This window comes from Strix aluco, chromosome 3 (genome assembly GCF_031877795.1).
Source record: "Strix aluco isolate bStrAlu1 chromosome 3, bStrAlu1.hap1, whole genome shotgun sequence".
Taxonomy (NCBI): Eukaryota; Metazoa; Chordata; class Aves; order Strigiformes; family Strigidae; genus Strix; species Strix aluco.
Window position 1 is genome coordinate 21,935,586 of NC_133933.1, and position 26,511 is coordinate 21,962,096.

The following is a 26,511-nucleotide window of genomic DNA, read 5'->3' on the forward strand; positions in this document are numbered from 1 at the left end:
CAACCATTATAATATATGACAACATGACCTTTCAACCAGACAAATGGGAAAAGACGAATTTGATCCTTACCTGGACAGTTAAAAGAGGAAAAGAGGTACAGATCGGTTGTAGAATCTTCAATGTGAGTGATGTAAAAGATCTGCCTCCCCTGACTCAAATTACTATCGAGAAAATTTCCAATGGGAGAATGGGATCCAGAATAGGCCAAACCCATTGTGTGGCTGAGGTTTGTTGGTATGTATTTACTGCAATCCAACCAGTATCCATTATTTGTTTAGGAGGAACCAAACTAGGGGACCGAGCAGTATCTTTCAAATTCAGATTAAATATAACGCAGGAGGAAACCACAACCACTCCTGTTTATACTATTCCACCTCAGATTACTAATTCAAACCACATAGAACTTAAACGATTGAGAGCACCATATGTGTATCCGATAGGCCCATATGTAATTAAAAATGTTGGTCAACAACAGTTAATATCTAACCCAACATGGTCTCTTAAGCGGGTTGAGCTACTGATGCAAAGCAATATTTCAGAGATCCAGCCAGCCTGTTCATCTTTCTTAAAGACCTCTTACGAAGGATGGACAACCTGGATGCAAAGACGAACACTTCATACAGGGCGAACAAAAAGAGACCTAATTGGTGCTCTAGGGACATGATTGGGAGTTTTAAATAGTATTGATTCGGAAATAATAATGAACAAACTCGCCACAGTAACCAGTGACCTGAACAGAATACAATATCCTCTAAAATCCTCCCTCCTAACTTTGGGCAACAATCAGTGGCTTATGCCAAGTGCATTTCCACAACGGGAGAACCTAATGAAAAAGATAATAAGATAATTGTAGACGCATTAGACATAATTCAAACTAACGTTTCTACAGCCCTTAGTTGTGTCCAAGCTCAATTCTGGATACAATCAACAGCAGCTGCAATCATTGGGGAAGGTGGGGACAGAATCCTGCCAAGAGAATTCTGAAAGGTAACATAGCATAATGCAACAGAATTTGAAAGAAGATTTCAATCATGGTGGCACTTAGTTAATTTTACCTTTGACTCCCTTAAGAACACAGCCACAGCTTTTGTATTAACGATATATCGAGCTCGGGTATATAAAATATATCTGATTGTTGCATTAGGATTGAATCATCATGGAACTGTGATTTATCCCTTAGAGCACAGGGTATGGGCTATAAAAAATAAGAAGCAATGGCAAACTATTGATGTTGAGGCCTGTACTGTGTGAGACCAGCAAGGATTCATTTGTGAAGATAACACCATCAAAGCTCATGACATTTGTCTGGACACTGAACAAAACGTCTGCCAATTCGAGATTCACCCTAATGAAACTCCAGGGACTATTATAATTTACATGGGTGTGGGATGTGTTTGTTTAAGAACCCTGTGTGACTTTGTACAAGTAGGTGACCTTATAATAGATACAAGTAATCATTCAAACACCTGTATCTGCAATTTCGTTAGTCTGACAGGATGTGATTTCAATTATACTGCTCCTGTCACAACTTATCAATTGTTATGATCCAATTACAAATTAGCTCAAGATTGGCAGCCCACGCCTATTGAAATGGATCTGACCCTACTAAGAAAACTTATGCATCATGAAAATTTAAAAAGATTGATAAAACAGGTCCAAGAAAGTGGACAGAAGACTTTAATTACTGTCCAGCAAAATACAGAGAGAATACACCAAATCATGAAACGAGTGAAATCAGATGGAGAACACTATTGGTGGGATGTATTTACAGGCTATTCCCCATCAGCTACCAAAATCTTAAATAGACTGACTCATCCGATATTGATATCACTAATAATTACGACAATATTAACAGCAGTAAACCTTATCTTTTGGTGTAAATTGAAGAACCTAACAAAACAAATATGGACTTTACAGACAGTAATAAAATATAATGAAACCCTTTTGACTGCAAAAGAATTTGCTTAGGGAAAAGAAAAGGGGGGAATTGATACAGAGAAATGATTACTTGTTTTAAGACTTATTTACTTATAGAAAACTGCTTAGCAATGTATTTACTTACTTCTAGCAAGTTATAGTATTACTTATAGTATTTTTTTAATATTACTAATAATCCTGCTTGCCCAGACTGTTCTGTGGAATTTTACCAAGGACTACTGTGTCCGTCAAAACAAAGCAGTTTACTGTGAAAATCTACCCAGAACTGCAGTGTTCAGCAAAATATCATGGCTTTGTCCTTGAGGAACAGGTGTGCTCTAACTAGTTGGGCCTCGGTAATGAGTAAAGATAGCCATATACGGGTTGTAGAAGTTTCATTGGTTCCCTTAAATAAGATAGGATGAGTAAACCAGCTGAAAAACATTTTTGTTGTTCAAGAAATTGGCTAAGAGAATCTGCGCATGCTCCGGGGAAGAAACAAGGTGAGAAAGACTACGAGCCTTCCTCCCAAAGACCCCGAAGACGCCCCCCAGGAGGGAGTGCACAGGTGCAAAGAGAACATAAACTGTTGACATCAGCCTTTCGAACTAACCCAGCCTTACTCATGCATGTGTATGTTTGTGTTATGTAATCCAGTGAATATGTGTATCCACACTCTATAAGTTTTTGGTAAAATGTGCGGTGGGTGTGCAAGCTTTGTGGAGAAATCCCCTTGCACCCCGGCACCGGAGTAAACATACCTGCCTTATAACTCTATTTGAGTTGTAGAGTCTGTTTTCTGCAAGTCAGTCAGAAGGTGAAAACAAATTTCTATAGAGTTTTGAAGTGAAAGCAACCAAACTGGTAAGGAAACGAACTGCAGGGACTGAAGCTGAAAAGTGTCACGTTTTGCTATAGCCCTAACCTGAAGGGCTAAGCATAAACCTCCTTTACCCTCATATGCCCTGCGAACTATAACGCTGTCTACATCTCCACTAGTCCTGTGGGATGTGCATTTGCTGATGTGAGCATGGTGGATAGTTTCTGGGTAGCTGGCATCCCTAAATAAGGGTTATGCTGCAGCCTCAGGCTTTCTGAGGTGCTGCAAGTGCTATAGGTACCTCAGCAACACTATAAATGTAGGCAATTTATCTACAACAGCAGTTTTTTTCAACTGCTTTTCTCCCTCCTTTCCCAATGGGTGGCACATTTGAAGTATTTGGCTTGTGGTTTGAGTTGTGGCTCAGAATTACTCATGGATGTGTCAGAAAATCTTATCTATCCCTTTCTACAGAAAAAATCTTACAGACTGGTAGAAAGTGCTAGACATAGGGGTTACACCAACCAGTTTCCAGTATTGTTAGCCCAGTGCCCCCCCCCCCCCCCTTAAATCCCTGTACATTTGTATTAAAAATGAGCAAACTATTATATCCCTCATTTTTTCAGTTGTTGTTGGGGCAAGTCCAGAGTGGCGTTACAGCTCTTTGTTGTCAAATATGTGAAACGATGCTCCTGCTGCAGCGGCAGCGCTGAGTTCAGCGGGAACCACTCCAGTGTGCTGCGCTGGGCCCAACAGCAGCGGCCACGGTGAGAGACGTGCCTCTACTGCCGTGCTCATACAGCCATGGGGAGAGCAGCTGCTGGGGTGGAGTTATGTTTCCCCCATTATGTCAACAGCGATCTTCCTCCGGCATTTGGAATTTATGGCCATGGTTTTGACAGAATGCTGAAAACACATAGCTTGAATGTATTTTTATGTTGTTTTAACACCACCTGACTTGAGCAGTTTCGTACACAGGAACCTCAGTAGGCAGGGTAATGCCAGGGATTGGTGGCTGTGACTTGCACTAGCTGTGTTATTTTTCCATGTAGGCTCTCGATGCTGCAGAGGAACCCACCAGCAGCTGTATCAGGCCCAGCGACCAGCAGCACATCGAGCAGACTCTCCTCTGCAGAGAGCCCAATGCCCCCCCCCCCACCATGGCAACGCAAGATGATTTTGCAGCAGGTAAAGGACTGCAGCAGACTGGAGACTTCTTCAGCCAGGGCTTGTTGCAATCCTGTTCCTGCAGCCTTGTCCTGGAGGATGTTCGCCTGCAGCAGCAGTGACAGTGCCCAGGAATGCTGCTCAGCTCAGGGAGGCAGAGCGTGTACAAAAGCTGCATTCAAAGTGCTGATCATGAGAGCCTGGAGATGCTGGCCAGTGCAGCAACTATTCTTCATGCTGTACAAGTGAGGGCCCAGCCTTAGGGGCTGGGTAATGGGCAAGATATTGGCCAGGACAAGGGGCAGGGAAACAAGCTGTGTACAATTTTGAATTTTCAGGAACAGCCAAGATTAGAAATTTTTTGAGGCAGGCCCTGTTTATGTTGGGGTTGTGTGTCTCTGCAGTGAAGAAAGCACAGAATAAACCCCTGTAACAGTGACGCAGAACAAAGGAGAATGGTTGGATGGACAATCTGATCCTACATATAGAGTAATCAAATTAGCCCACTGAATATTGGGGACATGTAATGCAGAGGGCAAACCTTTTAGTTATAACACCTGGTGATTAACTGTGTCCTCGTACTTTCTGTGTTGTGAAGGGAAATAAGAAAACCAACAAAACCCAACTCAAAATTGAGTGGAAATTAAAGAAACAAAGGACTTTCAAACTAGCTTTTGAAAACATCTACTGACTAGACATTGTCAAATTCTAGAGACCATGGTGTGTTGCCTACCCTTTAAAAGGAGAGGGAAGGAATCCCGTAGCCATGGATACACAACTGCCAGACATATGCAAATTTATAGAATGTTCAGCTGTCTGTCACAGTGCTGGAATGCAAGCGCATCACAAAGCAGAATAGCATGAGGGCAAACAGATCGCTGTGGACGCCAGGACTGCAGGTCGCTACTTGGTATGTCTTGTAGTTTAACCCCAGATGGTAACTAAGCTCCACACAGCCGCTCGCTCACTCCCTCCTGGTGGGATGGGGAGGGAATCGGAAGGGTAAAAGTAAGAAAACTTGTGGGTTGAGATAAAGACAGTTTACTAGGTAAAGCAAAAGCCGCTCATGCAAGCAAAGCAAAGCAAGGAATTCATTCACTGGTTCCCATTGACAGGCAGGTGCTCAGCCATCTCCAGCAAAGCAGGGCTCCATCACGCGTAACGGTGACTTGAGAAGACAAAACACCATCACTCTGAACATCCCCCTCTTTCTTATCTTCGCCCTAGTTTATATGCTGAGCGTGATGCCATTGGTGTGGGATATTCCTGTGGTCAGTTGGGGTCAGCTGTGCCAGCTGTGTCCCCTCCAAACTTCTTGTGCGCTCCCAGCCTTGTGCTCTTCTTGTGCTCACTGGTGGGGTGGAGTGAGAAGCAGAAAAGGCCTTGACTCTGTGTAAGCACTGCTCAGCAATAGCGAAAACATCCCTGAATTATCAACACTGGTTTCAGCACAAAACCAAAACACAGCCCCATACTAGCTACTATAAAAAAAAATTAATTCTATCCCAGCCAAAACCATCACAGTGTGTTAGTCTTCTATGGAGAAGGGGTGTCTGTTTTTTCCTCTCCATATCAAATGCAAAATCAAACACAAAAAGGAAACCTACAGAGGGTGGAAGCAAGGACAGGTAGCCTGGGAGGAATACAGAGGAACTGTCCAAGCAGCCAGGGATCAGGTTAGGAAGGCCAAAGCCCTGACAGAATTAAATCTGGCCAGAGACATCAAGGGCAACAAGAAAAGCTTCTATAAATACCTTGGTGATAAAAGGAAGACTAGGGAAAATGTGGGCCCTCTTTGGAAGGAAATGGGACACCTGGTTCCCATGGATACGGAGAGGGCAGAGGTACACAGCGACAGTTTTGCCTCAGTCTTCAGTGGCAAGGGCTGCCGCCACGCTGCCCAAGTCAAAAAAGGCAAAGGTGGAGACTGGGAGAATGAATAACTGCCCACTGTAGGAGGAGATCAGGTTTGAGACCATCTAAGGAACCTGAAGGTGCACAGGTCCCTGGGATCTGATGAGATGCATCTATGGGTCGTGAGGGAACTGTCAGATGAAGTGGCCAAGCCACAAAAGGGGGCCTACAGGGCAGATGGTGAGGGGTTTTTTTATAAGGGAGTATAGTGATAGGACAAGGGGTGATGATTTTAAACTGAAAGAGGATAGATTTGGATTAGCTATGAGAAGAAATTCTTTACTGAGAGGGTGGTGAGACACTGGAACAGGTTGCCCAGAGAAGCTGTGGCTGCCCTCTCCCTGGCAGTGTTCAAGGCCAGGTTGGACGGGGCTTGGAGCAGCCTGGTCTAGTGGAAGGTGTCCCTGCCCATGGCAGGGGGGTTGGAACTAGATGATCTTTAAGGTCCCTTCCAACCCAAACCATTCTATGACTCTACGATTCTGTATTGCAAATTTGAGTAATTTGTACTGTCCTTCTTTTAAAGCTAAGTACCACACCCCGGTTGCTGTCTACTGTGGGAGCATTCCCAAATTCAAACCCAGATACATAGCTCTGCGAGGCGGAAGCATTGATTCAAACTTGCAGTTTTGTGGCAGCAAGTGGACCACTGAAGAAGAAGGTGAGGATGGAAAGGGGTTGAATGTGCATAGGTGTCCTCAGCCAAATGAAAAAAAAGCTGATTTCAGAGAGAAATGTTCATTGGAAGTCAGTCCTCATGTGCTGACTCTGTGTCAGAGTAGGTGGCTGACAGAGAGCTGCAGATGATCTTGCCCTCCTCCAGTGGTGTGCATGGCATCACATCTCTCTACTAGTTCATTATGCTTTCTCCTTTATCAACAGTAGCCAGATCACTGTGTACAGTACAGAGACTGTGGCCCAACTGGCCGTGAATCAGGCATGGTAATGAGATGTGAGTTCTGTTTCTATTCTTGCTATTGATGTATGGTCTCACCGTAGGTAAATTCCCAGTTCTTCCTCTGCTTGCCCCTCAGATGCTGTAGAAATGCTGGCATGGTCTGCCTGCTCACTGAGATGAAACTGTTCAGATCAAGGACAAGCTGAAGATGAGGAGGATGTCTGAGGATCTCTTAGCCTCACATAGAGGTAAGGCGGGAGCCTGCCCACTCTCTTGTGGGAAGAAGGGTCTTTTCCCAGCCTAGAGAGCTAGCTGCCATTCCCACTGAACAGTTCTCCCCTGCATGTGCCCCCCTGAAATAACCTGCCCTGCTCTCAGTTCCCTGTGTAGCCCTCCTGTTGCTGTAGGAGTGCATAACTGGGGGGCAGGGAGAGGAGTGGGAGGTTGTGTGTGCAGGTGACATTCAGGGTAAGCACAGGTCCGTGGGCTCCCTGTTGTCTAACAGGTGTTTCTCTGATGGCTCTGTGGAAGTGGGTAAGTGTTGTCCACTGGCCTGCTTCAAGTGGCTGCCAGCATGAGCATGTTTCCCTGTGCAGTTATTTAGAAGTTTCCAGGAAATCTGTCCAATGAAATATCTAGCGGTGAGTGCTTTAGGTTTGCAGTGCTGTTTCTATTACACTTTGTGTCTCTACTTTGCAGGCCTGACTAACGGCAGTGACCCTGGGGGGGTTCCCCTGAAGCCACTAGTTTCCATGTCAGCTTCCCAGAGGTTCCTGGCAACCTCCAAGCCCCTGCCTCCCATCCAGAACAGCCTTCCTCCCTCTGAGCTCAGCAGTATGAGCAACGGAGAGCAGGAGCATGGGGAAAATGGCACAGGCTGTGACGACAGTGATGGGGATAACAAGAAGCTGACGTCGGAGGCAAAAGGAGCTCAAGTAAGGAAACCAAGCCAGATCACATGTGGTGCCTCCTCAGTTTATTGCCCATAGGCAGAGCTCTGAGATCTTCTTTCCCTGTGGTGCGAGTCCAGGGAAGCAGCTGATCCAAGGAAGAGCTCAGCTGGACATTGTGCTGCAAGATGTCTTTGCAACATGCATACCACAGACTTCATGTCCTCAGTGTACATCAATAGGAGAAGAGGTGTCTAAATAGTTTCTGTGCTCTCTGGTGGCTCCTGCTGTGTTTTATGACTGAGAAAACTCCAGCAACCAGTTGGAGCAACTAAATGTGTCTAATCTGGTCAAGCATATCCTTCTACAGTTAGTAAAATACAGGTGTCTGTGACACCAGTGCAGACACACCAGTGTCCTGGTGGCTTTTTAATTCAGCTCTGTCTGGTTTAGATAGAAAAAGGTATCATTGCTGGAGCAGGCAGTCCTGTAAACTCAACTTGAGGTTGTCTCAGCTTTTGAGTTGTACAGTCATGTTCTCCTGCACAGTTATCTCTACCAATATTTCTGGAGTTCAGGGGCTTCTGTGCAGCTTCATCCTCCCCCATGGGTCTGCCCATGGGTAAGTGATGGAAACTGGCAATTCTGGCCATGGGGAATGAAGTCCAGACCCCATCCACTCGATTGCCTTTGCAGGAGGGGCAGAAGCTGCAGTTGTTTTGGTTTTGCCGTGGTGGACAGGAGAAGGCAGATGAATAACAGCTTTTGTGAACAGGCTAACCAATAAAAGGCTATAGTGTACTTTATTTCAGTCTTACAGATACAGGGGGGAATGTATGCTTGACATTAACTCTGTTGGTTTCACTGGAGTTTGAACAGGTCTTGATCTGGCTCTTTAGCTGTGACAAGAATGATGGGATACTAAGAAAGGGTGTGTGTCTGCCCCCGCTCCCTCCATCCCCCTTCCTAGCCATGTCATTGGGGAGCCTGAAGTAATTTCAGCAGGCAGAGAGACCTTACGCAGAACAGCAGGGTAGGGAGCTCTGCTGAACTTCGTAAATGACAGTGAGCCTGAGATGATGAATTGTGTGGGAGCTGGAGAGCACTGAGCATCCAGAAAGCACATTAGCATCTGGGCTGAAGGCTGGTGGGGGACTGTAGGAAGGGTAGAAGCAGACAAAAATTAGGGGCTTGAGAAAAGCAGGTTTTGACAGCATGCAAAATGACTTTGTGGGGCCTTGGCCAGAGCTCAGTAATGGCTGGTAGGCGCTTTAGGGACTGTGAGAGGACAGTGATCTAAACCCGTTCCCGTACCCTCAGAAAGGCTAACAGAGGCAATGGCACCCTAGAACATCCTTATGCCAAGCAGATGGATGCCAGGTGGTAATGCAGCCACTACCAGAGAGGTGAGAGAGGGGAAGAGAGTTGGCAACAGTGTGGGACACAGTCTCTCCCTCACCACTTCCCTTTCCATTGCCCATTCTAGGCCAAGCTACTCCATCCGCTTGACTTTTCCTGCCAAGTCCTAGCTGAGAGCATGGCTAAACTTCTTGTGGCATCAGAGGGGGAAGGTTGGATGCTCAAGCTGAGCACTGTGTTCTTCTATTTCCAGGCTTCCCTGCTGCCCTTGTATTGCAATGGTGGGGATAGGAAGAAGTCACTGGGATTGGCTTTGATTCCCCCTATCCCCAAGACTGCAAAACCATCTGATGAGGCTCCTGGCAGAAGCGCAGTGAAGTCACTGGGATTGGCTTTGATTCCCCCTATCCCCAAGACTGCAAAACCATCTGATGAGGCTCCTGGCAGAAGCGCAGTGAAGTCACTGGGATTGGCTTTGATTCCCCCTATCCCCAAGACTGCAAAACCATCTGATGAGGCTCCTGGCAGAAGCGCAGTGCCTCCCCCAAGCTCTCCGCACCTGGTTTTCCAAAAGGCCCTGGAAATGAGGTAAGCCAAGGTGTCTGCTTCTCCAATATGCCATTCACCTTGCACTTCTTGTCTCATGAGGTTATTTTGCACAGTCAGCTCTCCAATATATTTAGGCAAACTTCTGTGCATTCACCATTTTGTGTGTCTGTGATGATCCAGCACAATATCAAAACTGACATCATACACTCTAAGAGTGGTGGTGGGGAGGAGGAGGCAAGACTTAAGAGAACCTTAAAAGCAGGTCCTCTGCTGAACTCTGCTACTGATTCATCCTGTAATCTTTGTGTGCCATTTGGCAACTGTATTGCATAGATCTGAATACAGCATCTGGTTTTGTGTGTGATCTTTCTGTACCTGCAAGAGTATGTTAGGGCAAGTATTGGCTGTTGTATAGCTGTCTGCAAATTCAGATGCTGCTTCTGTAAATGCCAGTTGTAGCTTCTCTGTGTCTGGGTCTTCACTGTGAAATGAGAGCCCAGATAAATCTTGGTTTATCTCCAATAAATAAGGAGACATAGAAATATAGTTCCATGCTTCAGCATGACTTTTAAAATGCAATCTGAATATACTTACCTCCCAGTTGAGTGGGAAAAACCTTTCTTTTTCTTGGGAGAGCAGGGAGGTGTAATATTATTCTAAGGAGACAGCAGTGCTATTACCATGTATAGCAAGATACTGTCATCAGCTGAAGTCATGACCGGGCAAAGTTAGGCTTCTGCAGCAGAGTAAAGGCAGCCGGCTTAACCTCTCTTGCTGATTCAGAAAGGACGTATGTAACAGTGAGAGCCACGTAGCTCCACAAGGAGAGACAGCAGAATTGGATAGAATTGGCCCAAACTGAAGAATGACTTCTGTGTTTCAACTAGAGCTTGATGAGCTCTGTGTGACTCCAGCAACCGAAAGTTTAATAACAATTAATCAGCTTTGCATATTCTTGGGTTTATGAGTTGCAATTCCTCCTTCATCAGGACGACCACGCTAAGAAAGTTTGCCGCCTTTAACGCTACCCCTCCTTCTCTTTCTATCTCCTCATATATTCTTTTATTGTTTTTCTTAAGGCCAAGATCAGGCAGCAGAATTGAAGAGAAGACCGTTAAATTTCAAGGTAGGTACAGGGCATGGCTGTCCTAAAATGACCATAGGAGTCCTGACCCATGGGTGGCACTGTGAAAGTTTGGTTGAATACCATCTTGTCACTTTTTTCAATTCCTTCATATGCTCAGATGGCTCCCCCAGAACCCAGTCACTGGGAAATGTGCTCTGGTGATTCAGTGAAAATGACTCCAGCATGGGGTTATGAATGGCAGGAGCTGGAGGGGGTACCTTGAGGCCCTGGAAATGCACAGCAGGAAAAGAAAACGTCCCTGCACAGTCTCTAATGTCACAAAGATTAGAGAAAAACAAGGCATTTCACATGAAATGAGAAATGTTCCCACTCCTTCCTCCTACACTTGAAGGAGAAAACCTTCCCTTGGTGCAGTTTCTGAACCAAGTTCTTTGAGATATGAGGTAGATTAATCAACATTGCCTGGTTTTGCTCTGGGAGAAATAGTGAAACCTTGCGTGATAGGAAGTCCTTGTGAATTTTCCATTTACAGAGAAAGAGACTTAAAAAAGGATCCAGCCTATGCAGGATCTGAGCTTTCCATCCTCTTAAAGCACAAGCCTAAATTAAATGCTGAGTAATGAACCGAGGTTTCCTTTGTGCAACTCATCTGCCTCAAACCACATCTGCTAGTTTTATGATTACCAATCTCTTCCCCTACTCTGTCTGCATATGTCAGTATTGCAAACTGAGGCTGGGGTAGGAGATGCCTACTGGCTTCTCTCCCCTCCCCGCCTCACATTATCACTAGCGATAAGAGTTCTGCAAGGCAAAATGCAGTGTCTGGTGGATCTGTGTCAGCCAGTACTTGTAAGCTGAAAACCTCAGTGACACCGTTGCTGTTCCTTTGTCATCTGTGGGTTTGTAGCAATAGGAAAGATGAGAATTTAACAAATAATTTTGCTGATGTGAAAAAAGGGATAAGATCCACTGGTCCCTGAGCTCAGTGTTAGTTCTGCCAAATACTGGGCACGCCCCATAGGAATGATTCCTTTATTGCTGATGTGCAGCTAGGAAGCTGAGTACAACTAGGGAGAATTATTGCTGAGTAAGTAAGGTGACATTTTTGCTGGATACATTCTGGACTAGAAATGAGCTATATCATGAAACCATTTTTCTCTCTTCTTATTGACCTGACCATTCTGCAGGGATAAAACCTCCCGATTTAAGAAAGTTATTCCTTTTTTACTGCTTGGCTATCACATGATTTTATCATCTGTGAAGCCATGTAAGGAATGATTAGTTCTCTGAGTTTTAACAGCAGTGTTGGAAAGTATTTCAGAATGAGCTGCATTGTGCTATTCCCATTAAGAAAATCAGCCTTTAGTCAGGCTGCCTGGAAGGTGGGCTGATCTGCTACATTTTAGAATGAAACTCCTTGGGGAAAACAAATTCGCTAGCTTCAAGAACACAATTCTGGTTTTGGTAACACTCTAGCAATCCTAAGCTTTTCTTTAAATGCCCTCTAAAATATTCCAGCAAAGAAGAGGGAATGTTGATTCTTCCTCTCTACAAAGGCATATAGCTATTAAAAAACAGGGGTAACTGGGAAAATGAGGATGTTTACTAAAATCAAAATGGACAGGAACAGATAAGAACCCTTTTGTCAAGAGCAATCTCCATCTTTTTGCTCTTCTCTGTCAAGCAAAGCTGCTCACCAGAAGCCAAGGGCTGAGGCCTGTATCATGCAGTAGTTCTGAGTCTGATGGCCAACAAAGTAATGTCATTTCTGCTGCCAGTGCACCATGGTAGTACCCCATCTCTTTGGAGAGGTTACATGTACCTTGCTGTTCTCACACACAATCTATATCCATGTCTTATCAGAGCTCCAGACTCTGGAACCCATCCTGCCTGTTCTCCAGCATCGTGTTGATGGTGGCCTGAAGTCTTCTGGACATTTATGTGAAACTGTGTTGTCCCCGTTAACAGGCCCCGCACTCAGCCAGATCAAGGAGGTGGATCATCTCATGAACCCTTCCCTTCTGAGTGATGACAACTTGAAGTACAGCAATGGAAGGGTAAGGGCTAAGGACAGGGGTGAGCAGCCTTCCTCTTCAGTGACTGCTCAGTGCTTAGCACAAAATGTCACTGAAAATCAGTATCTTCCCCTCTTGGGGAGCAGCTTCTCTTGGGAATACATTTGACAGCTACAGAGCAATTGCTTGAGTATTTTCACTGGTGCAGAAGTCACTGGTTGGGACATGGTGGTGAAGTTACATGAGAAGTATTCTTTATGTACGAAGGCCAATTTAGAGCAGATCTGAACGGCAGAGCAAGTTACACATCAGTGAACATGTGCAAAGTGCATGCTCGGAAGCACCGAAGCAAAGATTATAATGTTGAGTGTAATAAGCAAGGCTGCAAACTAAAATGGAAGAGCTTGCTTTTTCTTGGTTACCTTCTTGCTGTATCTCACAGCTCTCTCATTCTCATTTTTGTATTCATTAAGACCAATGTTTCTCCAACTTGTTTTCACATGACTCCGTTTTTGGACTCATGTTCTCAGAGAGCGTTTGAGTCCGTGAGAAGCAGCTGCAATTACTGTCTGTGAGTGTTAAGAAACAGCAAATTACCTCTCACTGCTGGTTATTGCAGATGGTTTTTATTCCCCGGCCCTGGCCTGTAGGAACTGAACTGCCTGTTCACTGGTAACGTGAGCTCTTCATATGTCTGGAAGCACTCCTCTGACGCTCTGGGTTCAAGCAGGGCTTCCTGACATAGATTGAGAAACAGTACCTTGGACCAGTGGAAGGTTATGGCAATGAAGTGTTATACATCACTGGGTGTAACTGTATGCCAAGGTGAGGACAGGAGAAATTCTTCTGAAACTATGGGGATGTATATGGAGCTGCATTAAAGACTATGACACTCTACCACCGTGTTCCTGATGAGGTGTTTTATATGGTTCGTGTATCAATCTTTATGCTCCATGATGTATTTTCATTGCAACTAGATCCATGTTACCTTGTCCAAGTCAGTTCAAAAGAAAATAGACGAGAAGCGAATGAGACAGATGGAGATTTTGCGTAGAGAGAGGGAGAAAGAGAGAGAAAAGGAGAAGTCCTTGCAGCTTCCTACACAGAGTGTTGACCCTGGGGATACAGCCAAAGAAAGTAAGTGGTTACTATAGTTGTGGGCCTTTTTGTTCACTTGCTTGCTCTTTAAATAGTGTTGCAAATGTCTATGAAATCACACTGGAAGGCTGTTACAGTTGCATCTGAGTGAAAGTTAGAATAGGATTTATTTCCATTTTCCAAAGAAAAATACAGAGGCATGAAGCATCTTGCCCAGGGCCCACACTGAGGCAGTCACAGAATATCACCTTCCCCCCTTCTCCTGTCTTTCAGACTAGATAATCCTGTATTGCAAACTACATCGGGGCTTCAGACTCTCTGAGTCTAGCCTCCGGGAAAGGTGAATGGGTGAGTCCAAAAGAATGCTTTTCAACCAAGGTGCACACCAAGGTGGAAGAAACAAATTAAACTATTTCTAATTAAACCACAAACGATCTTGATCACATGATAGGACAGATTATGCTGCTCACACCACTCCCTGCTGAGGATCTCACGTTGCAGAGATGCGCTGGAGCCCTTAGGCAGTGCTTATGTCTTACCCCCATGAGCCAGCAGTGTTACTGACTTCATCACAGCTGATGGGCTCTGACTGGACTGCTGCATGTGCTACCATGAGTGCAGCAGCAGGGAACTTAAGAGTCAGCACTCAGCCCAAGGGCATTGGACGAGGTTCCCTGCCCTTTTTCTTGCTATTATTTTGTATACTGGTGAGGAGTGCTGAGGTGGGAGCCCCGGAAATGTAACTTCCCTATCCAGCCTCTGAAACAGGAAAGCAAAAGAAAAGCAGTACTGAGTTTTCCTCATTTCTTAGGGAAAGCATCACTGCATTCGCTTTTAAACTAAACGAGGGTAGATTTAGACTAGATATTTTTACAATAAGGGTGATGAAACACCGGAACAGGTTGCCCAGAGAAGCTGTCGATGCCCCATCATTGGAGGCATTCAGTGTCACGTTGCATGGGGCTCTGAGCAACCTGATCTTGTTGCTCATTGCAGGGGGATTGGACTAGATGACCTCTAAGGATCCCTTCCAACCCACACGATTCCATCATTCTATGATCACTGTCCCACTTTAGTGTGCAACTGTTATGCTGGGAGTTGTTTGGGACAACAAAGGGATGTTTCCCCGCTCCAGCAAGAGTTCTAGCCCTTTCCCAGCCCACAGCTGTCACTCTCCACTTTACAAGGTCCTTTTCGGTCTCTGCAGGCTTTGGCCCACCGCCTGTCAATGGGACAGATTTCATGTCTCCCAGCACGAGCAACGCACACGGAGAGCGCGCTGGTACTGCCTTGAGGAAGCGGGTCAACGGGCCGCCACTTCCCAGCATCCCTGTCATCAGCCAGGGTGACAGCTTCCCGCGCAAATCCTCAGGTGAGGACAAGGAGCACAAACTACCTCATTCTTTAACCACAGGTAGGATCTTAGGTCCAAAGACTGTTCTGAGGATTGACAGCAAACCTGCTTTGGATCCATTCCAGCTTAGTGATACTGGAGCAGTTGGTGCTTACAGATCCGTTGGAAAGTTGAGCTGAATGAAGTAGTGGTAAAGCCTTAAGCTCTAGCTTTTGTCCATACCAAAATATAACACTGCTGCCAGGAGGCAGCTGTAACTGCAGGGCTGAGCTCCGGTGCAGCCTGGCAAGGTGCTCACTGTGCACATACATGTACCACTGTGATCAATTAGCCACTCACCATCTTGGCCCTCTGCCTGTGCTGCTGTCTGGCTCTCCAGCCAGCTTTTCTGCTGTCACAGCAAGGGTTGTCTCTGCATGGAAGTTAGTGACTTGGTACAATCCTGTTGTTGGACCTACAAGTGCCTAACGGCTTCTAGGCTCTCCCATCCTACCGCCTGCCACGCAAGCTGGGAAGAAGCAGTGCCTCTTCTGTCCCCCCACCCAAATACGGTGGCTGTGTGTAGCAGACAACATACAGGAGAGGCTGTCCGGTCGTCCCAGGCTTCTTGCTACGTGCAGTAAATATACAGCAGATAGTGAGTCTGCAGTGATTCTTGTCTCTCCTTTGTGGGTAGCCTACCTTGTGTTATGATCCTGAGTAGCATGAGTTAAGAAAAAGGGAGCTAGGAATGATACTTTGAATGTTCTTTTCTAGTGATGCTACTCTGCTTTTCAGAATTGACCAGAACTATCCTGACGTGGCTCTCCATTCATATTGAATATAGTTGTGTATATCTACATACTTGTGCAGTGACATCACTGATGTCATTGACAGGGATATCGGTGACACCCAAATTAGGCCCCACCTGAATAGTTTTGATTTTACAGTTTCTCCATCCTCCGTACTTTGTAGAACATGCAAGGTAGCATAAAAACCCTACAGAGTCCATAGCAGTTCGTCTAGATTCTGTGCAATATTTGTACTCAATACTTTTAGACAGCTCAGGTGTTTTCATTTACACTTTAGAAAATGAGCTTTTGAGTGCAAGACATGAAATTTTTGACCTGTGGTGCTTCTGATGACAAATAGGTTTCATAACAAATGCATCTGTCATCTGAATTTTCTTATACCTTGTATATTTATCATCAAGAGAATGTGTTTGCCAACAATTTGCATTTATATTTACATATTTTTATTCTCAGTTCACATTTGGAAGGCTTTTTTGTCACAACTATCTCGACTAGAAATTGCATTTTTCCACAAGAGAAAGCTTAGGCACTGCAGTTTGCAAACAAGTACATTTGATAACAAATAAATTTCACCTCAGCATCTTCGAAATACAGCTAGTGGGTACCTCTGAAATAGTAAATATTCATAACACTCAGAAAATAGCAAAATCCATAAACTACTACTTTCCCAACAGTATGCTAAAATGTACGTGCACTCAGCTGCCTTCTGTCTAGAATATTTGAAGTAAATGGAAACAGAGGCACTGTCAGATTTAGAGGGTCAGGTATCACTGTTGCCTGGTGGTTGCTCCTTGGGGTTTCGCCCGAGCCCAACAGGACTCAGTTGTTCAGGCTTGGTGCTCACTGGGGGCGTCTGGAGATGCTTCCTCGGAAAGTTACAGCGAGTCTCTGTTCCCAGTGCTCCAGGTTACAGGGAGGTGATACAGGGAGGTATGTGCACATCTCAGGAGCTTACTCCCAGGGTAGCAAGTTTCACTGGGCAGCAGTGAGCTTGAGCTCTGTGGCACTATGAATCTGCAGGCTGTCTGTGGTACCTCTATGGACTTGGGAGCTGGCTCTGTGTGTGCAATTTTCAGGATTAAACAAGGAGCTGGTGCCCAGCTGGGGGTGACTGGGAGATGGTTGGGTGCTGGGGAAAGCAATGAGCCAGACAGCAGGGAAGTCTCTGAACCAATGCCAGTTTGCACCCGTTTGTAGTCTTGGCTGGGAGACTGGCTTGCGATCTGCTCGGTGGCGGGGTGCCTTGCCTCGGGGTATGCGATGCTGATGTCTGACCCTCTCCTTACAGCAAACTCGCTGCTGGCCAATGATCTGGACTTCCTGGAGCGGGGAGACGACTCGGAGTGTGGGGACACCTGGGAAGCCAGACCCGTCCCTAAGCCACAGCAGGAGCTGCTCAAAGCACTCACAGGGCTCAGCAGCGACGATTGGTAAGATAGACCCCTGTTCACTCTTTCTCCCTCTCAGTGTAAAGCTAAACTGGAAAGGTTTTTTCCTAGTGCCTCTGAGCCCAGATGTCCAAAGGGAACTGGTGAAACTACTCCAAAGCAGTCACAGTATGAAGGTGCGAGAGCAGCCTTTTACTTGCCTTGGTCCTAATAGCAGTGCTACAGCTGCAGCAGGTCCATGCTGTTTCCTGGCTTTGCCTTCTGGTCCACGTAACTGCAAACAAAATCTTCAGGGAAGAGGGAAAGTTGTGGAACAATGTGATTTGCTGGCTGAAGCCAGAAGCAGGACAGAAGTGGTCTTGAGTTTAGAGTCTTGGGGGCCTCAGGTCACTGGCCCAGGTGGGACCGAGTAAGGATTTATCTCTGCTCCTGTTGTTGGCAGCAGCAGCAGGAGATGGGGCTTGCCTGTGACCTCCTGCATGTGAGTCCCAGGCGTGCTTACAGGGAGTTCCTATTTCTGGGGGATGAACTTAGATGTGGTGCAGAGTTGCTCAGCCTGTCATTTCTTCTGAAGACCTCATGGCAGAAGACAAGGCAAAAGAAAAAACAATCCTTTCAGAATCTTGCACTTTAAGAATTCAACTTCTGCCTTCTCACTGCTTAATATGGGCCAAAGATGTTTTGTTGATAATCACAGTGTGTCCTGAAATCAGACGTAGACAGGAGGAGGCTCTACAAATTTCAGATAGTATTGGTTGTCTTTTTGATTTCTGGGTCAGCACACACTAGGGCTCCGTTCATACTGGGATAACCATGAACAATCTTCCATGGTTGCTTTGTTTTGCCCCTCTCCCCTTTCTCTTCCCTGTTCCTGTGTGGTGACCTGTGAGGTACAGAGAGCTGCTGCAGGTGTGGGGGGTCTGGGTTACACTCAGGGACCCCGGTGGGGATGGGTTCCCAGTCCTTGCCTGCAGCCCTGGTGAACCAGTGACTGCATCACGTGCCTTCATGCAGCTCAGGTCTTTCACAAAGGAAGTGCTGAAAGAGGTGGGTTTTTACGACTTTTAAATAACATGTTGCTGTTGTGGGTGTTATTTTAAGCAGGGAAAATCCAGCATTTTGGCTCTTCTTGCCCAGGTGTGCAATCTTTTAGGACATACTGCCTTTTTTTTGTGGGATGGGATGGGGTGGGGCAGGTGTGTGTGTACGGCGTGTGGACTAGATTGCAGAGTGCAGACTCATCTCTGGAGTGGCAGTGCAGACTCTCACTCCTGAACTGCCCTCTGGGGATGGCGGAGAGGGAAAATGCCCCAGTAACAGCCAGATGGGACTGTATCTCAGGGACGGGATAGAGGGAGGGTGCAAGCAGCAGAAACACGGTGTAGTCTGCCAGCTTCTAGGAAGCAGCAACATCGGGACTTCATGTGCCAGGGATTTCAGAAAGGCTGTCTTGTTTAACGGTCACAAATTAACCCATCCCCTCTGAAAGCATCTATTTGCCTTTTGGATTTATGTGTGCTTTTGACTGCCACAGCATCCTGTGGCAACGAGTTCCACGACTGAATTAAGTGCTGTATGAGAAGCACCTCCCTTTGTTTGTTTGAGCTGACACTCTGGTAATTTCAGAGGGTGCTGCCTAGTTCTTGGGTGGTGAGAAAAATCAATCTTTTTGGTAATTGCCTTTCAGGGAGCAGAAGGCAAAGGGACTCTTCAGCATCAGATGCCTGGCTGTCTGCCACTCAGAAGTCCTTCTTTCTAAGCTTCATGCTGTTTCCTTGGCAGTTACCAAAGAGGTAAGAATGTTGTGTTCAGTTGCGTCCCTTGTACCTCGTACATGGGTTGTAGAGTAGATGTGTGCTTGTTCATCTACATGTGTGCTCAGTGTCTGCCTTCATTACTCATTTTTCTAATAGTTATGTCACCTATCTCTATGATCTGTCTGTACATACAGCTATATCCACTGGACATCTGTCTCTCTCCTCTTTGAGCTATGCCATATACAAATGCAGAGTCTGAGACACTGATCAGGTGATTTGCAACAGCCCAGGTCTCTGCCCAAGCTGTAATTAAACACGGCAGCTTTTGCCTCCCAGCTTCCTCCCACTGCCTCCTCCTCAGCATCCTGGGGGATTGACTGCAGGTATTTATTTTCCAGTGTTTCCTGATATCTGTATTTTAGAAGTGGTCCTGAGGCCAGAGAAGAAGTTGCTATCAGAGTAAGCGTGTTTCTGTGCTTGTGGTCTTCTGCGCTTACCATGCTCTTATGTTCCAGCTGTACACAGCAAGAAGTCTTGTTGCTTCCTGGGACCTTTGTCTAGGGGAACATATTTTCTTTACAAGGTGATTCTTACATTTCCCTTCATGACTTGCCCAGGTGAACAACCTCCGCTCGAAGGTGTCTCAATTTGCCATCAGCACTCTTGGAGAGCTCTTCAGGACCATGAAGAAGCACATGGACCACGAGGTGGATGGGATTGCTCAGGTCTTGCTCCAGAGGATGGGGGACTCCAGCAAGTTCATTCAGAAAGCAGCCGACCAATCCCTGGATATCATGGTGAAGAGTGTGACTGCTGCACGAGCAATGACTGCTCTCATGGCTAGTGGAGTCCAGTATGTTGTTCTTCTCTTAGTGATATCCTTCCCCTTAAATTGTGTGGGCAGAGGGAAGGGATGGGAGGCAGAAGGGGAAGGGATGGGAGGCAGAAGGGGAATGATGGGAGGGAAGGGTCCTTTCTCCTGCATCTTCTGTGAACTCAGCACTTAGATTCTCTGATCAACCTTGCTCCTTTCTTCTTGACATCTACTTCTGTCCTACTACAGCCTATTTTTCCTCAGTCAACACTGCCTAGACGTGGTGAATGATGGGGAAGTGAAAGTCCCTGCAAAGGGTGGTGACGTAGCCTGTGGCTTTGCGGGAAGAGGGACAGTGGCAATTCCAGCAGTGAGCGCCCTTTGATATTTCACAACGCTAACCACAGAGGCACTGGGAAAACCCATGCATCATCATTATGCAATTAACTTGAGAAATGAGGAGGCTAATTGCTGGGACACGGAGCAGATCAGGGAGAACCTGCTGGGTGCGGCACAGTTTGCACAGCAGGCGCAGCTCCTGATGAGAGGAGTCTGTCTGACTGTGGTGCCCTTAGAGCTCCACTTTCTATACAGATTCACGCTGCATGTTAGCCTTGAGATGGTGAGTCACTTTACAGGCGCCTTCACAGGCCGACTCCCATGGGACAGCTGAAGCAAATGCTGCTTTAAAATATTCGTGCTGTGCTTGATAGTTTCAGACACGCACCCTCTAGAAAGGACAACCTGGCTAAAATGACTGCTATCCTTTTGAAAAGGGTAGAACACTCAAATGTACCTCTTGCCAAGCCTGAAAGAACAAACTGGCTGCATTGCTGGATATTCTGCAGCTTCATACCCCACAGGGTTTTCAGCCCCATTTTTTTTTTTCAAGGGTCTTCAGATTTTGGAGATAAACAGATGGAATAAGCTTCAATCCTGCTGCAGCTCTGTCTGTGTAGTGGGAGCCCTCTGACGAGTCAGCATGAATTATCTTTCATTTCCCTCTTTGTCAGAGTTAATTTTGGGAAAGAAATTGAGTATCAGATAGTCCAGGGAGATTGAATTCCTCCCTCTTCCTTGCAGGTAGTCCCTCTGTACAATGCCAATTTTGGTTTTATCTGAGGACAGGATCTTCTACAGGTGGCTAAAATTGCAGGGAGAACACACGGCTCCTTCCCCCAGCAATGAGGGGGAGCATGCTATGGCTGAGGCCTGTGCTTCTGGCCCTCCTATTTCCTCTGCTCCACTGTCTGGTCTCTTGTTTCCAGGCACTGCAACGTCTTGGTGCGGAGGTGTGCGGCCAAACACCTACTGACTGCGGTGGAGCGAATTGGAGCTGGGAAGCTCCTGTCGGGTGCACGTGACAGGACTGAGCTGCTGGTGTGCACAGTGGTGAGGTTTGCTCAGGACTGTCACCCGGACACAAGGTGGTGATCTTCATTTCACCTCCTAAAATATGAAAACTGTTTGATATCTGTCAGGAAATGACTGTACTGGATAAGATGAGGTTGTCCAGCAAGGAGGACCATTGCCAAATTCCTGTGACTCGAATGATTCTTTATGCAGATCAGCTGAGCTCAGATTACTCAGTCAAACAATTTTGCTTGGTCTTATGTGCACAATGCAAAGCTGAAGCGTTGGCTGATGTTCATCGCTGAAGGACCCCAAGCATTTATTTCTGATAAGGTTAAGACTGTCCTAGAAAAATTCCAGCTGTCTTTAACCAACGTATTCAGTCTTTCTACCCCCTTTCTGCAGATTTAGTTACCGATGATAGTCACAAATTGTTCTTGCCAATCATTGTATGATGTTGTCATCTTGTGGCTGAATGACCTCCAAATTTCTTCTTTAAGATAGGTGTAGTTTCATAGTAGCAAAACCAAACCAAAAAACCTTATTTTGATTGTTAAATTCCCATTAATAGATGGCAAGAACACATGAGCAACCAGTTGCCTGTGTGCATACATGTAGTATAGAATAATAAATAGTAAGCATGAGGTGATTTGCCCTGGCTTTTCTGCCAGTTAAAGGAAGATAAATTACAATTTCAGAGTGAAATTGAACTTTCCTGTTGCCCTGTGTTCTCCTCTTTCCTCTTGTGGTCAGCTGGCAGCATTGTGCAGTGACTCCAAGTGAAGGCAAATAATCTCTCTTTGCTGAATAGGTAATAACCTTCTCATGAAGGTATTGTGCAATGATGAATTTAAAATACCAGCTTATTCTCTTAACACGTTTCCTTTGTTTATTCCCAAGGGAGAAAAGACAGTAATAGTCTGTATTCATTTCTCTCTTTCCTGTGTTAGGTCTTACGGTCGGAAGATGCTGACTGTATTGATGAGTCATAAAAATTTTGATACGTATTTGAAACAGTCCGTCCCCTCACGTGACTTGATAGATGTTATGGCAAGACTTAAGCAGAAAGTAAGTGCTTGGCAGGAGAAATGTCTCCTTTATGTAAGTGCTGACATCGCTAATATGAGATTAAATGTACCTAATCTAAATATACCAATCTCACTCTTCTTCCACTGAATCATTGTGCTCCTGGGAATGAACTGTTGATCCTCAGCCTGTTTATCTGCAGACAGTGAAGGAAGTAGTATCATTAGAAATAAAGTGGGTGTATTTTGAATGTCAGCCACAAACAGGAAAGGGAAGAAGGAGAAAATGGTTTTACCTTCAAGCATAAAAAACCCAACACTACACCCTCCCCAAATGAAGCAAGGAAGTGAGAATAGTGCTTCTGATAAGCTAATAGTCTTAGCAACAAAGAAGTAGTAGTGCCAAGAAAATTTCCAAATATACAAAAGATGCACAAGGCAATCAGAGTTAGTACATCTATTGTCTGTATTCTGGCAACACTGCCCTGCTGTCACGCACTGTGGAGCTGGAAGAAGCTTTGTGAATTCAGCATCCAGTGGAAAATCAACCCTTTTTTTTCCATTCCTCTCCATTCACATTTGAGAAAGGAATGTGCCTTTGTGCAGGAACAGGGAGAGTGAGTGAGAACCAAATCCACTTGCAACGCAATGGGCCACCCTCCAGACAGTCCAAAAGTTTCTCGCTATTCCCTTTCCGGAGGCTTGTTCCCCACCAGTTCGCATTATTCCCATTTGTGCTCAAGACTCATGAATTCAGGATTTTACATGGCTGCCCATTATGGTAGCACCAAAGCCTTGGGTTATTGAAAACAAATAGTAGACATCACCGAATCTCTGACCTGTCTCCCTGTCTAAGTTACGAAGTGTTTTCCTAAGCCTTTCTTGGTAGCAGTGGTCCTGGTTATAACTTGTGTTTTAAACAAGTAATTTCTTGTTTTATCTTCTATAAATTCATGGGTTTTTATATATATGTAGGGCAGAGAAGACCATAAATGTGACCTTCCATCTGTGAAGGCCCCCAGGAAGTCTAGGAAGAGCAGCTTGATGACGGCCCAGCAAAACCTGCCTTCTAATGAAAGGTACTGAGCACTTGTGTTATATCTGACAAAGCACATGACAAGCTTTACATGTCTCTTCCTCAGTAAAATCTGGTGGAGAGGAGCTGTGCCAGAGATTGCTTCCGTGCCCTACAAATCTTTGTCCCAATCCAGTGTCAGGGGAGGTTTCGATATGATCCCAAGAGTGAGATTAAGACACAAACGAGGTCACATGCCGTACACCCAAACCGTTTCTATTATTAAAAGTGAAGAGTGGTAGCGATAGGACAGAATGGAAGGAAAAGACAGAAATCAGGCAAGCATCTGGAATAGAGTTGCAAGAATAGTCACCACCGTGTACCCAGCGGTGTCCTGTTGGTCCTCAGTCTTCAGTTCTTTGGTGGTGGGTGCGCACGCAGCAGAGTTTTCTGTTGCCTTTGAAGTTCATCGTCTCAGATGATTAGCATATCTGCCCACCTTTAGTTTTTCCTCTGGTCCCACAGGTTTTTGCTGACTTTATGCTTCACGGGCATGAAATGCTCGCCTCTTATCAGTCCGTTAGCAATGCATGCATGGTGTCTGGCGTAAACAATAGAGTCACAAATGGCTACAGGATGGAGTCAGTGATAAACATTTGGTGTCTCCCCCTTTGAGGCTTATGTAAGGAGTTTGACAATGCAACTGCAAGGGAGTGGGGGGGTGCATCCTTCGATACACTGCTGCTTCCTTGGGTGACGTTCCTTAGACTAATCCAAAGGCCGCAGCTTGTCCTTGAGGTTTGCACAGACTCAAGCAAGCTTTGAGACAGTCATTTGACATTTCAGAGTCTCACAATCTTCTAGGATAAAAAATGTCTACTTCTGCATTAGGCTGAACACAAGTTCTCTGGCTTTCCACAAAAAGTGAGAGAGAGGAAGAGACAGCCACTGATTGCAGCTCAGAAGATCCAATGCAGTGGCCAGCACAGTGTTGTGGAGGCTGTGAGAGGGTCACGTCTGTCCTCTTTGACTTGGGACAAGTAATTTCAATCAGGCTATTCTTACCTGAGTGGAGTCTTTTTTAGATGGGTGGTTTCATGAGAAGTCCCAGTCTAGAACAAAGATGCCATTCCCCAAAGTAGCACTTTCCATGCATGTGGCTTGCCTTGGCTGAATCATGGCTTTGTGACCCTCAAACAGTACCAGCAAGACAATTCCTGAGTAGTTCTGGTCAAAAGACATCTCAACGTGGACTTTTTCTGTAGCTATTCATGTCATTCAGACCCATTACTAGTTGTCTGGTGGACAGCATGTTTTTTTCCCCTGTTCTGCAATCAGCATTCAAGATAGGAATGTGGTACTTGCTGTCTGCCCATGCCAGAGGGAGATCTACTTGTACCTGTTCTCCTCTGATAACAGAGTGGATTTATTTAGCTCTGTTGCGCTCAGTGGTGGCAGGAAGGTGACCACATGCCTCACTAGCATAGTTGGGATCTCCCCATGCTCATGTCAGAGAGAGGTTGATCCAAGAGAATTGTTCCCACTGGGTTTGTTAAGCTGTGGATACAGTACCTGGGGAAGCAATAATGTGAGCGCAGTGGTGGGATGTCTGGCTTCTATTTTTATCTCTGTGTTGTGGTTTAACCCCAACTAAGCCCCACACAGCCATCCAGTCACTCCCCCCCAGGTGGGATGGGGAAGAGAATCAGAAGGTTAAAAGAGAAAACTTGTGAGTTGGGATACAGACAGTTTAGTAGGTAAAGCAAAAGCCGCACGTGCAATCAAAGTAAAAAAAACCGAATTCATTCACTGGTTCCCATCGACAGGCAGGTGCTCAGCCATCCCCAGAAAAGCAGGGCTCCATCATGTGTAACAGTTACTTGGGAAGACAAAACACCACCACTTCAAACGTCCCCTCCTTCCTCCTTCTTCCCACTGGCTTATATGCTGAGCGTGATGCCATATGGTGTGGGACATCCCTGTGGTCAGTTGGGGTCGGCTGTCCCAGCTGTGTCCCCTCCGCACTTCTTGTGTACCCCCAGCCTGCTCGCTGGCAGGGTGGGGTGAGAAGCAGAAAAGGCCTTGACTCTGTGTAAGCACTGCTCAGCAATAGCGAAAACATCCCTGAATTATCAACACTGGTTTCAGCACAAATGCAAAACACAGCCCCATACTAGCTACTATGAAGAAAATTAATTCTATCCCAGCCAAAACCAGCACGTACTCTTACTGATCCTCTGGATCCTTTCAGATATGGCCCTTAATCTCTCAGGGCAGGATTCATCTGTTCAGATGCATCTGAGCTGTTTATCCAGATTCCCATACCTGTTGTAGAGAGACTTCTCCAGAGTAACTAATTTCCTTATAATACAGACACCTCCCATAAGATGAGGCATTTAAACTTTGAAGTGGTGCCTATTTTTCCCCACAAAGGGATGCTAGACGAGTACCTGGGAAGACATCTGAAGACAAATGAGATGAATCCCATCCTCGGTGCCTTGGTTTCTCTGAGTAAGCACTAGCAATAATGTTACTTGCAGATTATCTCCCGTAATGATTGTCATGAGATCAAGTTGTTTTTCAGGTCAGGATGTAGCTGAGATCACATCATTAGGAGGTCTTCTTGAGATATTTTCCTCACAAATAACTGAAGATATTATCAAAAGGTCTTCCCTTGTGTTTGTTTTTCAGTTTGAAGTCTGAATTGATGTACTCAGTTTACCCCATCAGACAGTAGGTCGCACGTCTCTTCGGGCTGTGGAAGAAGCTGACCAGCTCAATGAGCTTTGCAATCTCCTGACAGCCAAGGACTTTCAGGCACGAAGGGAGGGAGTGGTGCTCCTCCTAGATCACTGCAAAAGCAGCCCCCGGTTCGTCTCCACTAACATTTTCCAGGTATGTAGAGCCTCTCTATTGCTCCTTTCCTGTTAGCTCCCTTCCCAAACTGTACCAGTAAAGTTAGCTCAGTGTGTCTTGGCACTACATGTTGCTTGGGACAGGCTGGTCCCTTCTTACCCAGAATAATTTAATTCAACTCCAGGCTTCAGGGCAATGAATTTCAGTCCAGATGGCAGGTGCCTATTGGTGCTGTTCATGAGATGATGACAGAATGTACTGTTGCTGTAGCTTCTGCTGTCTCCTACAACCAGTTAGATTGAAATAAAGGAAATCCAGCCTCTGAAAGCTTGGCAATTATTCTCTAGAACTAAAATGGGTTGGGATGGGGGATAGAACTATCAGGGTGGGTTGATGTAAAAAAAAAAAAAAAATTTGTTTTTAAAGGATGCTCCTGTAAACCT

At 45.7% G+C, this 26,511-nt stretch overlaps 1 protein-coding gene across 1 annotated transcript in view; it reads left to right on the top strand.

Moving 5' to 3' along the window:
* Nucleotides 1-586: 586 nt before the first annotated feature.
* Nucleotides 587-26,511, top strand: part of LOC141921589 (TOG array regulator of axonemal microtubules protein 2-like) — a 43,481-nt gene continuing 17,556 nt past the window's right edge. The window contains 18 exon segments of the mRNA XM_074820512.1: nucleotides 587-681; nucleotides 3,365-3,505; nucleotides 3,596-3,665; nucleotides 3,744-3,881; nucleotides 3,884-3,926; nucleotides 6,346-6,480; nucleotides 6,894-6,965; nucleotides 12,466-12,659; nucleotides 13,595-13,754; nucleotides 14,923-15,087; nucleotides 17,149-17,290; nucleotides 18,936-19,041; nucleotides 19,623-19,858; nucleotides 21,088-21,246; nucleotides 22,123-22,240; nucleotides 23,173-23,276; nucleotides 25,904-25,946; nucleotides 25,949-26,107. Of these exon segments, the coding sequence (XP_074676613.1) occupies nucleotides 587-681; nucleotides 3,365-3,505; nucleotides 3,596-3,665; nucleotides 3,744-3,881; nucleotides 3,884-3,926; nucleotides 6,346-6,480; nucleotides 6,894-6,965; nucleotides 12,466-12,659; nucleotides 13,595-13,754; nucleotides 14,923-15,087; nucleotides 17,149-17,290; nucleotides 18,936-19,041; nucleotides 19,623-19,858; nucleotides 21,088-21,246; nucleotides 22,123-22,240; nucleotides 23,173-23,276; nucleotides 25,904-25,946; nucleotides 25,949-26,107 (2,280 nt within the window).